Genomic DNA, 15730 nt, shown 5'->3' on the forward strand with positions numbered 1-15730 from the left:
ATCTTGGCATGTATGTTTTCCCCATCCTGCCATGCATGTTTCCTCCATCTCGGCATGTATGTTTTCCCCATCCTGGCATGTATGTTTTCCCCATCCTGCCATGCATGTTTCCCTATCCTGGCATGTTTGTTTACCCATGCTGGCATCTATGCTTCCTCCATTCTGGCATGTATGTTTTCCCCATCCTGGCTTGCATGTTTTCCCCATCCTGGCATGCATGTTTTTCTCATGCTGGCATGCATGTGCTCCCCATGCTGGCATGCATGTTCTCCCCATGCTGGCATGCATGTTCTCCCCATGCTGGCATGCATGTTTCCCCCCCATGCTGGCATGCATGTTTCCCACCCATGCTGGCATTCATGTTTCCCCCCCATGCTGGCATTCATGTTTCCCCCCCATGCTGGCATGCATGTTTCCCCCCCATGCTGGCATGTATGTTTCCCCCCTCATGCTGGCATTCATGTTTCCCCCCCATGCTGGCATGCATGTTTCCCACCCATGCTGGCATGTATGTTTCCCCCCTCATGCTGGCATGTATGTTCCCCCCCATGTTGGAATGTATGTCTTTCGCCCCCCCTGCTGGCATGTATGTTTTCTCCCTCTATGCTGGCATGTATGTTTTCTCCCCCCAAGCTGGCACTGGCCCCTCATCCCCACCTTGGCACATCCACACTCAAATTATAAATAAAAAAAAAAACAACAACACACAACTCACATTCCAGCACCCGCTCCACTGCTGCACGCCGCTGGGTACTCAGTTCCCATGTGGGCCAGAAGACGTCATTACGCCAGCGCCGCTCACTGACTCTCCTCTGTCTCCTAGGCAACAAACCTGCGGCCTGGGAGAGGAGGCGTGTCAGAGCGAGGAGAAATGTCTCCTCCGCTCCAACACAGCTTTGAACTGCCGGTGCCAGCAGTTTAAAGCGCCAGGATGAGGACACAGCGCGCGTGCCAGCAGAATGGGCTCTGCGTGCCCCTGGTGGCACGCGTGCCATAGGTTTGCCATCACTGATCTAGATCATTCCCTTGCATTTGCTAGAATCTGGTGGTGCTGGCAACCATGAAGTGTTTCGCTTTGTAGAGTAGGGGTCCTCTGAGGAAGGTTACCAAGACGTGGTAGTGGGCATACACTTTGATGAAAATGCTAACTAAGCTAACTAAGAGCCTCACATTTGTAAATTTTTCTTTTTTGGATTTTTAATCCATTTTTTCCTGTGAATGTATTCACTTAATGGACAATAGGGTCTGTATCGTTCCATCGTGCTGTCCAACAATTTGACAGGAAGAATTGCGTTTCATGTTATCTTCCATGAAATTAGAGAAATTAGTCCGCAGTGAAATTTAGAATATATGCGGTCTTGAGATTTAATTTAGATTAAAAATGCTCATTCAAAGCTCTAAACTATTGATCCCTCTAAAATGGAAGGGTACAAATCCACCAGCGTTAACTACCTGGTGAGGCTTAAAACACCGGTTATTGCAGAAGTTGTGTTTAGATACTGCAAGAAACTCGAGGGACATCTGAATGCAAAGTCCAAATTAATGAAGTCTAATGGGCTCTCTTCTCCAACTGAGAATGGGTTGAGGACATTGTTCTGCACATGCTCAATTAGGGAGAAGGACAGCACAGTCCAGAGGGTAGACATAATTGCTGACGTTATATGTGTATGCTGAATGGAGGCTCTTGGGGCTTCTGAACGATACATCAGCAATAGTGATGAGTAAACACTACCATGCTTTGGTGCTCGGTACTCATTAAGAGCAGTTGGTTGCTCGGATGGCTGTGACTCGAGTACCCAACTATAATTGAAGTTAATGGGGAACTCAAGCATTTTCCGGGATATCTTGTGCTCACTATTGACTTCTATTATACTCAGGTACTCGAGCTGCATCCATCCGATCATCCAACTGCTTGTTATGAATATCGAGCACCCTAGCATGGTAATGCTCTTTCATCACTAGTCAGCAAACATGCTGAGAGATCCAAAAAGTGCGACGTGACCTGTAACTGATGTAGACAAACAGGATACGGGGGTAATAAAAGTATATTAGTAAAGTAGACATGCTATGTTGACAGTTACAAAGGCTCTTCATATTCATTTCCTTAATATAGTTTAAGAAAGGAATAAAAATTGAATGTTAAATATGCAATTATTGTAAGTTGTGTTCAATGGTAGAGTTTCCCTTTAGGCTAAGTTCTCACACTGCGTTTTTTTGACGCTGCGTTTTTGTGCGTTTTTTGCGGCAAAAAATGAACAAAAACGCACCCACGGCAAAATAAGCGGCAAAAAACGCATGCGTTTTTACCGCGTTTTGGTTCGTTTTTTGTTGCGTTTTGCTGCGTTTTTGCTCACTGCGTTTTTATGCGTTTTTTTATCAGTGAACAATGCCATTAAAGATTGTTAAATAAAAAAAAAAAAAGGTCTGATGTCATTTCCTTCTTCAACATGTTCTTCATTCTCCACTAGTGTATGCAGGAGAGCAGATAGCTGCAGAACTACAAGTCTCAGCATGCTCCAGCCAGGACTGTATGCTGGAGGGAGAGGCAGGGGGTGCAGAACTACAAGGCTCAGCATACTCCATCCACTAGAGGAAGCAGGAGAGCAGACAGCAGCTGCCGAACTACAAGGCTCAGCATCCTCCATCCGGGACTGTATGCAGGATTTCTTTGCCCCCCCAAAAAATTACGTGGGCTTCGCCATATTTTTGTACGCTAGCCGGGTACAGCAGGCAGGTACGGGCTGCCCCCAACTCCCAGTTGCCTATGTGTACCCGGCTGGGAACCAAAAATATAGGGAAGCCCTTTTTTTTTTTTTTTTAAATTATTTCATGAATTTCATGAAATAATTAAAAAAAAAATGACGTGGGCTTCGCCAATTTTTGAGTCTAGCCAGGTACAATAGGCAGCTGGGGATAGGAATCCGCAATGCAGGGTGCCCAAGCTTTCTGGGCACCACTGCTGCGAATTGCAGTCCGCAGCCAACCCAGAAAATGGCGCTTTCATAGAAGCGCCATTTTCTGGCGCTGTATCCAACTCTTCCAGCTGCCCTGGTGACGGGTGGCTCGTTGGGTAATAATGGGGTTAGGGCTAGCTGTGTATTATCAGCTGGCCCTAAGACCGAAATTCATGGTGTCACGCCAATATCAGACATGGCCACCATAAATTTCTAGTACAGATACAAAAAAAAAACATCAACACACAGAAAAATATTTTTATTAGAAATAAAACACAACACAATTAGTGACTCCATCTTCATTGAAATAAAGAACCCCCCCTCCGCAGTAATCCTGGGTCAGCGTCCCGCGCCGTCCAATCCGGATCCAATATCATCTGATCGGTTTGCTGGAAGGCAAAGCGATCAGATGATGTCAGGTTCAAGGGCCTGAATCACATGACACATTAGCTGATTGTATAAACGGCTTTTATACAATCAGCTGATGCATCAGTGAAAATAAAAAACAAAAAAAACTACACACTTCTGTGCAGCGTCGGACTGGCTACCGGAGGAATCTCCAGTAATGCCAAGCCTGGATTCAGGTACCTGCATTGCACTCCGGAGCTGTCACCTGAGCTCCGGAGTGCAGCCGAGACTGTACACAAGCGCCGATTGATTCCCCGGCACTTGCGGTTCAGTTCATGACAGCTGCAGACAGGCCGGGCTAATCTCCGGTGCTCTGACCTGAACTCCGGAGATCACCCCGGCCTGTCTGCAGCTGTCATGAACTGACTGCAAGCGCCGGGGAATCAGTCACTCGGCGCTTGCTCGCTGTACAGCCTTGGCTGATGCATCAGTGCAAAAAAACAAAACAAAACTACACACGTCCATGCTGACTCCCGTCTGACCGCTGCAAGAGCTGCCGGTAATCAGTGATGAAGCCTCCTGACAGCATCAGCTGATAGCCGGCCGGGCGGTAAAATCCAGCGTCACCGTGAGACTTACGATCAGCTGATGCGTCAGATGACCACATCAGGTGAACACCGCCAGGTCCTCACCGCCAGGTCCTGCAGCTATCGTACGTGCCTGGGAGCCGGCACACAGCCAGAGCGGGGGTGGCGGTACCGGGAAGAGGAGCTGGGAGCGGACATGGCACCGGGAGACTGATGACAGGTGAGTATGAGATTTTTCTACCGTTCACTTTTGATTTAGGAGCCGCTTCCACCTCCCGCACGGGAGCAGACATGGCACTGAGCGGGAAATGGAAGCAGCGGTGACGGTACCGGGAGGATTCACGCTTCTGTGTTTACTAACAGAAGGAATCCTCTTCCTGTACATGTCACTTTACTACCCACCCCTTGCGTTTATAGCTGCGTTTTTAGTCATAAAAAGCACTAAAACGCAGCTATATTTGCAATTTGCAGTTTTCATTGCGTTTTTGAACATCTCATTGAACTCAATGGGTGGAAAACGCAGTGAAAAAACGCAGAAATAATTGACATGCTGCGCTTTTGTGGGCACCACAAAAACACAGCTAAAAAAAAAAACGCTGTGTGCAGACAGCAAAAATGAAAACTCATCGACTTTGCTGGGGAAACAAAGTCATGCAGTTTTCTGAGCAAAAAACACACCCGAAAAACGCACTGTTTGAACTTACCCTTAAGCATGGTTTAGGACTCGGCAGTGTTTCTCGTGAACATTCAGAAGTTGTGTTGGTTGTTTTGTTAGATAGCAGATCCTCCGCAGCTCCCAGCAGCCATGTGCCGCCTGCATTCCACACTGCACTCATGTACTTTTTGGCTGAAACTTGAAAGACAGTAAAATAAATATTATAGCAGAAAAGGTAAATGTTAATCTTACAGAAATTTGGCTGTATTGTGGTGATCTGATGATATAGTGGTCAGTGGAGCTGCCATAAGCCGGGGGTAAGGATTGGGAAAACATTCACTTTTACTTTAGTTACACTGTGAGGACGGCATTTGAGCAGCATTTGTTTTTGGTAATACAAAGTACAAACGTTTGATACGCAGTTCCCAAAACCCTGCTGTGCTTCACACAGATACAGAATTAAATACTCCAATTTACATAGCTCCCTCCCCTTGACTTTAATAATTATTTTATATGCATTGCTCTCCATATAGTGGTGGCTGCACACAGACCGGATTCTGAAATCTACCTCTGTAATTGTGCTAGTGAAAGAATGACACTTCATACAGTCAGGGCCAGAAATATTTGGACAGTGACACAAGTTTTGTTATTTTAGCTGTTTACAAAAACATGTTCAGAAATACAATTATATATATAATATGGGCTGAAAGTGCACACTCCCAGCTGCAATATGAGAGTTTTCACATCCAAATCGGAGAAAGGGTTTAGGAATCATAGCTCTGTAATGCATAGCCTCCTCTTTTTCAAGGGACCAAAAGTAATTGGACAAGGGACTCTAAGGGCTGCAATTAACTCTGAAGGCGTCTCCCTCGTTAACCTGTAATCAATGAAGTAGTTAAAAGGTCTGGGGTTGATTACAGGTGTGTGGTTTTTCATTTGGAAGCTGTTGCTGTGACCAGACAACATGCGGTCTAAGGAACTCTCAATTGAGGTGAAGCAGAACATCCTGAGGCTGAAAAAAATGAAAAAATCCATCAGAGAGATAGCAGACATGCTTGGAGTAGCAAAATCAACAGTCGGGTACATTCTGAGAAAAAAGGAATTGACTGGTGAGCTTGGGAACTCAAAAAGGCCTGGGCGTCCACGGATGACAACAGTGGTGGATGATCGCCGCATACTTTCTTTGGTGAAGAAGAACCCGTTCACAACATCAACTGAAGTCCAGAACACTCTCAGTGAAGTAGGTGTATCTGTCTCTAAGTCAACAGTAAAGAGAAGACTCAATGAAAGTAAATACAAAGGGTTCACATCTAGATGCAAACCATTCATCAATTCCAAAAATAGACAGGCCAGAGTTAAATTTGCTGAAAAACACCTCATGAAGCCAGCTCAGTTCTGGAAAAGTATTCTATAGACAGATGAGACCAAGATCAACCTGTACCAGAATGATGGGAAGAAAAAAGTTTGGAGAAGAAAGGGAACGGCACATGATCCAAGGCACACCACATCCTCTGTAAAACATGGTGGAGGCAACGTGATGGCATGGGCATGCATGGCTTTCAATGGCACTGGGTCACTTGTGTTTATTGATGACATAACAGCAGACAAGAGTAGCCGGATGAATTCTGAAGTGTACCGGGATATACTTTCAGCTCAGATTCAGCCAAATGCCGCAAAGTTGATCGGACGGCGCTTCATAGTACAGATGGACAATGACCCCAAGCATACAGCCAAAGCTACCCAGGAGTTCATGAGTGCAAAAAAGTGGAACATTCTGCAATGGCCAAGTCAATCACCAGATCTTAACCCAATTGAGCATGCATTTCACTTGCTCAAATCCAGACTTAAGACGGAAAGACCCACAAACAAGCAAGACCTGAAGGCTGCGGCTGTAAAGGCCTGGCAAAGCATTAAGAAGGAGGAAACCCAGCGTTTGGTGATGTCCATGGGTTCCAGACTTAAGGCAGTGATTGCCTCCAAAGGATTCGCAACAAAATATTGAAAATAAAAATATTTTGTTTGGGTTTGGTTTATTTGTCCAATTACTTTTGACCTCCTAAAATGTGGAGTGTTTGGAAAGAAATGTGTACAATTCCTACAATTTCTATCAGATATTTTTGTTCAAACCTTCAAATTAAACGTTACAATCTACACTTGAATTCTGTTGTCGAGATTTCATTTCAAATCCAATGTGGTGGCATGCAGAGCCCAACTCGCGAAAATTGTGTCACTGTCCAAATATTTCTGGACCTAACTGTATATGTCATATATGTCCATCAGTACATTTTTTTGGACTTTTTTAAAAAAGGAGTGCTCATGAGAGACTAAGGTCCCGATTCATTAAAGTGTAAATCATCATGAACAGTCGCAAAACGTTTGTGCAACACCTGGTGTGCAAAATTTTCTGACCTTTGACTTTGTTAATTTGAGGCAGCTCAGCTGAGATGAGCATAGCCAGCGCAGTACAAGGCATGACCACATCCGCCGGTCAAATTTAGCAAATTTTACTCCAGTCCTGGAGTGAAGCAGCATTTCTTTCATAGGCGCTTGAAGGCTCCTGAATTCAGAGCATCCTACTCCAAAACAATCTTTCATTAAAGCTGACATGTTTAGGCTGCTTTCACACCTCCGGTTTTAGCAGAGTCTGCCAATCTAGCTCTAAAACCTATGCAACGGATGCGGCGACAATACCGCATCCTTTGCATAAGTTTTTTATATGCGGCCCGTCCGGTTTTTGCAGCTTGCGGCAGGCTACCGAGCATGCGCAGTGGAAAAAAATGCATGCGGCGGCGTCCATAGGCATACATTGCAAATAGCGCCGCATCGGCCGGATGCGGCGCAATGCGTTTTTTTTTTTGCCGGACAAAAAAAGTGCCAGGCAACGTTCCATCCGGCCGCCGCATCGGCTAAATCTGCCGCATGCGGAAAAAACCAGATGGAACGCAAGCCCATGCGACACAATACGGCACTAATGTAAGTCTATGCAAAAAAAATGCAACCAACGGCAAAAAAAAATGGTTGCGTTTTTTCTGCAAAGCCCCAGATTGTGCCGCACAGGAAAAACCGGATGTGTGAAAGCAGCCTTAGCGCCAGTCTTAAAGGGAACCTGTCAGGTGCAATATGCACCCAGAATCACAAGCAGTTCTGGGTGCATAATGCTAATCCCTGCCTAACTGTCCTTGTATACACTAGCATAGATATAGAGATCATTAGAAAAAGTATTTCTAAAGATCTTTTATCTTATGCTAATGAGGAGGGGATTAGTCCCCGGGGCGTTACTTCCCTTGCTAGTAGGCCCCATTAGCATATTAGTACGCCTCTGTGGGCCCTTGTGGGCGTGCTAACATGCTAATAAATGCGCAGCGTCACAGGAGGATCTCACTCTCCTCTCCGCCACCATTGCGTCCAACGCTGGATTTCAGCTCAGTGCGCATGTACGTATACACACGGCTTCATAGTGTGCATGACTGAAACTCCGGGGTCATGCGCACTGTGCCAAAATCCAGTCCAGGCGACGATGGAAGAGGAGAGGTGAGTGAGATCATCCTCTGACACTGCGCATTCATTTAAATACCACCAATCCCTAAGGAAAAATCAGTGTAAAATATTCCCATAAAATTAATTTTTATTATAAACATATAAAACCAATTATACAATGTAATTTTCCAAACCGAGGATCCACTTATGGAACTCAATTTATCCACAATTACTAGAGTGCATTTGCAAAAATCAAGGCCCATTCAGCAACTGTATAATCATTATCTCATAACAATAATCAACACAGTAATATCAGCAATAATTATATCGATAAGGAACCCTCTCCTACAGCATCTATATTCTCGGTTTAATCTAACCAGTTTTTCAATTATTTACAACCCATAATCCATGATTATATAATTTGCCTATTCAGACTACAATTAATTAAATACAGGGTTAATACTTATTAAATTACTGATGAATAAACATTTCCTTTCTATATATAGTTAACGCTGAATTGTAAAGTTGATAAATGTTACCATACCTGAATTAAGGTGATATTAGTGCATGCAGAAAAAATTCAGTCTGCCTCCTGTAGCTTTCGATGAGCTGTGGATAAAAGTGTCCTCCTACAGTCCCTATGCGCATTTCCACTTTTCTTCTTCAGGGAACGTGACTTTTTCTAAAGATCTCTTTATCTGTTAGTATATACAGAGACAGTTAGGCAGGGATTAGCAATATGCACCCAGAACTGCTCATGGTTCTGGGTGCATATTGGACCTGACAGGTTCCCTTTAAAGGGAACCACGAGCAGTTCTGGGTGCATACTTGTAATCCTGCCTAACTGTCCCAGCATCCAGTAGCATACATAGAGATCTTTAGAAAAAGTATTTGTAACGATCCTTAGATATGCTGATAAGGGCAGGGACTAGTCGCAAGCATGTTATATCCCTGCAACTAATCTGCACAGGGGCGTGCTAACATGCTATTTAATGCCCATTGCCTAGTGTCATCAGCGGTGATGCGCGTAAATATGTCCATTGTTATTGCATCAGACGCTAGGCAGGGCGCATGATCAGAAGTCATCGCACTTCTGGTCATGCGCACTAGACCTCTCTGAAGCCGGGACGTGTACACCCAGGTTCATAGTGCGGGGCATTCTGATTATGCGCCCTGCCTGGTGTCTGATGTGGTGACAAGTTATAGAGATATAACGCCCCTGTGACTAATCCATGCGATCATTAGCATATCATAAAGGATGTTTAGAAATACTTTTTCTAAAGATCTCTTTATGTTTGTTACTATATACAGGGACAGTTAGGCAGGGATTAGCAATATGCACCCAGAACTGCTCGTGGTTCTCGGTGCGTATTCCACCTAACAAGTTCCCTTTAATGAAATTGAGCCCTATATCTTTATTGTCCTAATACCTCCAAAATGAAAAGTGAAATTGTTTTGTCCAGTGACCTTGCCTTCATGACCCACAGAAGTCTGCAGTCAAGTGACTGAAAGTATGTACTTTACACATTGGTAATCAATATTATCCACTTCATTTAATGTTATAGTAAGAGAATCAGATGGCATACTTGTGTGCACATACCCACCAATTGATACGGGGATTACATGGGAATCTTGACAGTGTGCTTATTACACAATGTCACGATTCGGTGATCTGCAATCACATACAGTGACTCAGTTTGTCTAAAGTTCAATCCAAACTCTGAGTTTATTGTAAAATGTTTTATTCCATTGATTTTTTTTTTTTGTATTTACATTTTTCAACTCGCCGTGACTTTTATCACTACGCACTCGCAATCTGTTGTGATTAGGAGACTTTGATATGGTATTGAATTGTGGATTGGTTTAAGTATCTGTTATCCTAGATTTGTAGAGGTTGAACCATGTGTACTTCCATTTACTATAATATGTATCATTATTGTTCAGGATCATGGCATTGAGGCGGTCTTTTCTCCTCATCCCTGCCCATCCCAAAGTATTGACTGGGGAAGTCTTCCTGCCGCAGTAAGCCCAGCAGAAGGTCAGTGGGAATATTCCTCGCTAGACAAAATGTATTGGAGCTTAGACTATAATATGTCCATCACCTGCATATGAAATGTGTAACTTTTATCTTTCTAACAAACATAGAAACCAATACTTAGTTGGCGCCTCCAATAACCAGCATTTTAACTGTAAACCTTGTTGCTATTATTGGTTTAACCATAACATTGCCAAGAAAGTTTTCACACTTTTGACAAATATAAGATGTATTTCATGTAATTGGGTAAAAGGCGTTTTCTAAAAAAAAATGCATAAAAATTAATGTTTGTGGTAAAAAAAAACCCTGTCCCAAGCAGTCAGAAACACAAAAATATAAGATTTTGTTTGTGTATGACTATATCCACATACATACACCCTTGAAATTGTACCAGAAAATGAAGTATTTCTCCCAAAAAATTATTGCAATTATATGTTTTTGGGTTTTTTTTGCACTTTTACGTCCTTTGTTGGAATAACACAAAAAGAACTGAGAACAAAAGTGGACATAATTTCACACAAAATCCCCAAAAAGGGCTCTACAAAATTGTTGGCACCCTCAATGTAATAATTTGTTGCACACCCTTTGGAATAAATAACTGCAATCAATCGCTTGCTGTAACCATCAACAAGCTTCTTACACTTCCACCTGAAATTTTGCACTACTCTTTTGCAAACTGCTCCAGGTCTTTTATATTTGAAGGATGCTTTCTCCCAACAGCAAATTTTAAAAGCTCTCCACAGGTGTCAATGGGGTTTAGATCAGAACTCATTGCTGGCCACTCCAGTACTCTCCAGCACTTTGTTTTTCATCCATTTTTGGGTGCTTCTTGAAGTATGTTTGGGGTCATTGTCCTACTGGAAGATCCATGGCCAAGGACACACACACTCCACGTTCTGACACTAAATTGTGACCTAGAATCCTTCGGTAATCTTTAGATTTCATGATGCCTTTCACACAGTCAAGGCACCCAGTGCCAGAGGCAGCAAAAGAACCGCAAAACATCTATAAACCTCCACCATATTTGTCTGTAAGTACTGTGTTCTTGTTTTTATAGACCTCATTCCGTCCTCAGTAAACAGTAGAATAATGTGCTTTACCAGAAAGTCTACCTTGATCTCATGTGTCCACAAGACACTTTTCCTGAAGGATTTTGCCATACTCACGTACATTTTGGCTAATTGCAGTCTAGCTTTTTTAAGTCTGTCAGCAGTGGGTTCCTCATATGTCTCCTGCCATAGCAGTTAATTTTATTCAAATGATACTGATGCACCCTGAGCCAGCAGGACAGTTTGAATTTCTTTGGAACATAATTGGGGCTATTTATCCACTATTCGGATTATCCTGTGTTGTAACCTTTCATTAATTTTTCTGTGCCGTCCACATCCAGAGAGATTAGCTACAGTGCTGTGAGTTGTAAACTACTTTATTATGTTACGCATGTGGACAAAGGAACATCAAGATCTCTGTAGATGGACTTGTGACATTTGAGATTGTTGATATTTTTCAACAATTTTGGTTTTCAAGTCAGTTCTCTTTCTGTTCTCCATGCTAAGTGTGGCACATACACAGACACACAAAGCAAAGAATGAGTCAACCTCTTGACCCTTTATATCTGGCTTCATGTGAGATTTTCATATTGCCCACACAAGTTGTTAGCCACTAGTGAGTTTGAAATAGCATCACATGCTTGCAAAAAATTGTTTACCCACAATTTTGGAAAGGTGCCAACAATTCTCTATGGCCCATTTTGGGGTTTTTGTGTGAAATTATGTCCAATTTGCATTTTTTTCTCTTTGTTGTTTTTTTTGTGTTCTTCCAATACACACAAAGGAAATAAACATTTATGTGACAAAATGTGTGTTTGCAATCATTTTGTGGGAAAAATACTTCATTTTCTGGAACAATTTCAGTGGTGCCAACAGCATCGGCCATGACTTCATAAAATCATCAAAACCTTCCTGATCCAGTTGACAGCAAATGTCCTTTTTAAGTGTACAGCCGCTTTAGATACATCTTTATAGATATTCACGTAGGTATTCATTGATTTTGCCCTCCTTGGGTAGACTATAAAAAATGTTAGAGGAAAGGACCATGGTGAAAGGACCATGGTGCAGTATTGTCAAACTGTGGTGGCCGAAAAGTAATATTGACTCTGGCGACCTACTGTTCAGCTACATTCCCATATTACATTACATTGATGAGAAGCAGGGGCATAATATTTTGTTTATCATATATAGGGTGCCAAACGCTGCTGTTAAGTAGGGAATCCATCTAGGGCTATCCTATTAACCTACTATCAGCCTCTTATTTTTCATATAGCGCTTCAGTTTGGGGATACATATTAACAATTCATTATAAAAGTTGCTCTAAGGCTCTGTACACACTGGGAAATAACTTTTTGTTAAGAAAAATCCGCACCCTCTTGCAGAATACCGCACCCGCGGCAAAAACCACAGTAATAACGCACCTGCGGTTTTGCCGCGGTGTTTCCGCGGGTTAGTACCTGCGTTTTTTTACCATTTCTATGGCAAAATCCACAGGTACCTGCGGAAAAGAAGTGACATGCTCATTCTGTTTGCTGCAGAAATTCTGCAGCACTACCTAGAGGTAAAAAAACGCAGTGTGCGCACAGCATTTTTTTCCCATAGGTTTTGCTGGGGAAAGACTGCAGCAAGGTTAGGAACAAAAACTGCACCTTTTCTGTGGCAAAAAACATGGCAAATCCGCGGTAAAAACTGCAGTGTGCGCACAGGGCCTTAAAGGATACTTTGTGTAATCCAAACAGTAATTTAAATTCCTAATTGGTGTATCATTACACATGTCAGCAAATATTACATTACACTCTTTCACAATTTTACTTCATTCTTCTGTATAATAATCACAAGGTAATTTGATGAGTGAATGAATGAATGAATGAATGATGAGATGCTGCTTTTGTCTGTACAAAGAGAATCAAATATATTGGGCCAAAAACAGTTCATGTTGGAGTTAAGTAGCTCAATCCTCCATAGGGGCCCACAAGGGGATTCACCTGTTCCCCTTTGGGCCAGTCCAAGCCTGTGGTGCAGGCTGTTTTGAGTCTGCCTATAACATTGTTGGCACAGTCACACCAAGAAAAATCGTTACACCAGGACAATTTAGTTAACCTCTTGGTAACGACGGATGTATGTAAGAGATGTATGGACTAGACTCAGGTGCTGAAATACTGCAAGTGCCAATGAGAGCTAGAGCCTGTCGCAGCAAGATAACCTGATTTGATACTGCGGTCAATAGTGACTGTCAGGAAAAGGGGGAGGAAGTAGAAGTTACAACCCCCCTTTCCACCCGACAGTGTACGTGACTCGCTCTCCAGCGCCCCTCTTATAGTCAGGCCAATTATGGAATTGCCTGACAATAAGCATGGAGGCCGCTATTCTACTGTGCCGATGATTGAAGGGTTCCCGGTGAGAGTAAGGTATATATTCCCCCGACTCCTGCGGGCGGAATATATCTAATCCTCCCCAGATCTCACTGGTTGCCCCACAATGATCCTTGGCATAAACTCGCCACCACCAATCGATTACGATAACTATTACGCCGAGCCCACAGACGTGGAATTCAGGATCGAGATAACAGAACAGCTCAAGATTAAATTATATATCTTTAATCGCCTTCAGGGCACACTAGATACTACAATATATGCAATATGGAATTTACAGAATATATATATATACAGTTAGGTCCAGAAATATTTGGACAGTGACACAATTTTCGCGAGTTGGGCTCTGCATGCCACCACATTGGATTTGAAATGAAACCTCTACAACAGAATTCAAGTGCAGATTGTAACGTTTAATTTGAAGGTTTGAACAAAAATATCTGATAGAAATTGTAGGAATTGTACACATTTCTTTACAAACACTCCACATTTTAGGAGGTCAAAAGTAATTGGACAAATAAACCAAACCCAAACAAAATATTTTTATTTTCAATATTTTGTTGCGAATCCTTTGGAGGCAATCACTGCCTTAAGTCTGGAACCCATGGACATCACCAAACGCTGGGTTTCCTCCTTCTTAATGCTTTGTCAGGCCTTTACAGCCGCAGCCTTCAGGTCTTGCTTGTTTGTGGGTCTTTCCGTCTTAAGTCTGGATTTGAGCAAGTGAAATGCATGCTCAATTGGGTTAAGATCTGGTGATTGACTTGGCCATTGCAGAATGTTCCACTTTTTTGCACTCATGAACTCCTGGGTAGCTTTGGCTGTATGCTTGGGGTCATTGTCCATCTGTACTATGAAGCGCCGTCCGATCAACTTTGCGGCATTTGGCTGAATCTGGGCTGAAAGTATATCCCGGTACACTTCAGAATTCATCCGGCTACTCTTGTCTGCTGTTATGTCATCAATAAACACAAGTGACCCAGTGCCATTGAAAGCCATGCATGCCCATGCCATCACGTTGCCTCCACCATGTTTTACAGAGGATGTGGTGTGCCTTGGATCATGTGCCGTTCCCTTTCTTCTCCAAAATTTTTTATTCCCATCATTCTGGTACAGGTTGATCTTTGTCTCATCTGTCCATAGAATACTTTTCCAGAACTGAGCTGGCTTCATGAGGTGTTTTTCAGCAAATTTAACTCTGGCCTGTCTATTTTTGGAATTGATGAATGGTTTGCATCTAGATGTGAACCATTTGTATTTACTTTCATGGAGTCTTCTCTTTACTGTTGACTTAGAGACAGATACACCTACTTCACTGAGAGTGTTCTGGACTTCAGTTGATGTTGTGAACGGGTTCTTCTTCACCAAAGAAAGTATGCGGCGATCATCCACCACTGTTGTCATCCGTGGACGCCCAGGCCTTTTTGAGTTCCCAAGCTCACCAGTCAATTCCTTTTTTCTCAGAATGTACCCGACTGTTGATTTTGCTACTCCAAGCATGTCTGCTATGTCTCTGATGGATTTTTTCTTTTTTTTCAGCCTCAGGATGTTCTGCTTCACCTCAATTGAGAGTTCCTTAGACCGCATGTTGTCTGGTCACAGCAACAGGTTCCAAATGCAAAACCACACACCTGTAATCAACCCCAGACCTTTTAACTACTTCATTGATTACAGGTTAACGAGGGAGACGCCTTCAGAGTTAATTGCAGCCCTTAGAGTCCCTTGTCCAATTACTTTTGGTCCCTTGAAAAAGAGGATGCTATGCATTACAGAGCTATGATTCCTAAACCCTTTCTCCGATTTGGATGTGAAAACTCTCATATTGCAGCTGGGAGTGTGCACTTTCAGCCCATATTATATATATAATTGTATTTCTGAACATGTTTTTGTAAACAGCTAAAATAACAAAACTTGTGTCACTGTCCAAATATTTCTGGACCTAACTGTATATAATGTCAGAGTACGTTTACAAACAAGACGTGGTCACAAACAGATATCAGTTGTATTAATTACCTTATTCCCTAGCGGACACAGGGGGGCGCTGTGTGGCTACACGGTTCCTGGATCTTCCCCCGCGTGCACCACACGAGACCGCCCGAAGAAGAACATCCAAAAATGTCTGTACTGTGCTTATCAAACTGGCTACAATCCATGTCCCCTCCCACCTGGTGACCTCGCTGGGCTGGTCTTCTACCTACCCAGGGAAAGTATGGATTTCCAATTTTTGTTCATAACTCTGCCCCTGAGCTTCTC

At 43.0% G+C, this 15730-nt stretch overlaps 1 protein-coding gene across 2 annotated transcripts in view; it reads left to right on the top strand.

Annotated features, from left to right (window-relative positions):
• The window catches only part of GSTCD (glutathione S-transferase C-terminal domain containing), a 269020-nt gene that overhangs the window by 112478 nt on the left and 140812 nt on the right, over positions 1-15730 (top strand). For both annotated transcript variants that reach the window (XM_075350368.1, XM_075350376.1), the window contains exon 5: positions 9966-10059. In XM_075350368.1, coding sequence (XP_075206483.1) covers positions 9966-10059 — 94 coding nt within the window. The remainder of the gene's footprint in view (positions 1-9965; positions 10060-15730) is intronic.

This window comes from Anomaloglossus baeobatrachus, chromosome 1, assembly GCF_048569485.1.
Source record: "Anomaloglossus baeobatrachus isolate aAnoBae1 chromosome 1, aAnoBae1.hap1, whole genome shotgun sequence".
Taxonomy (NCBI): Eukaryota; Metazoa; Chordata; class Amphibia; order Anura; family Aromobatidae; genus Anomaloglossus; species Anomaloglossus baeobatrachus.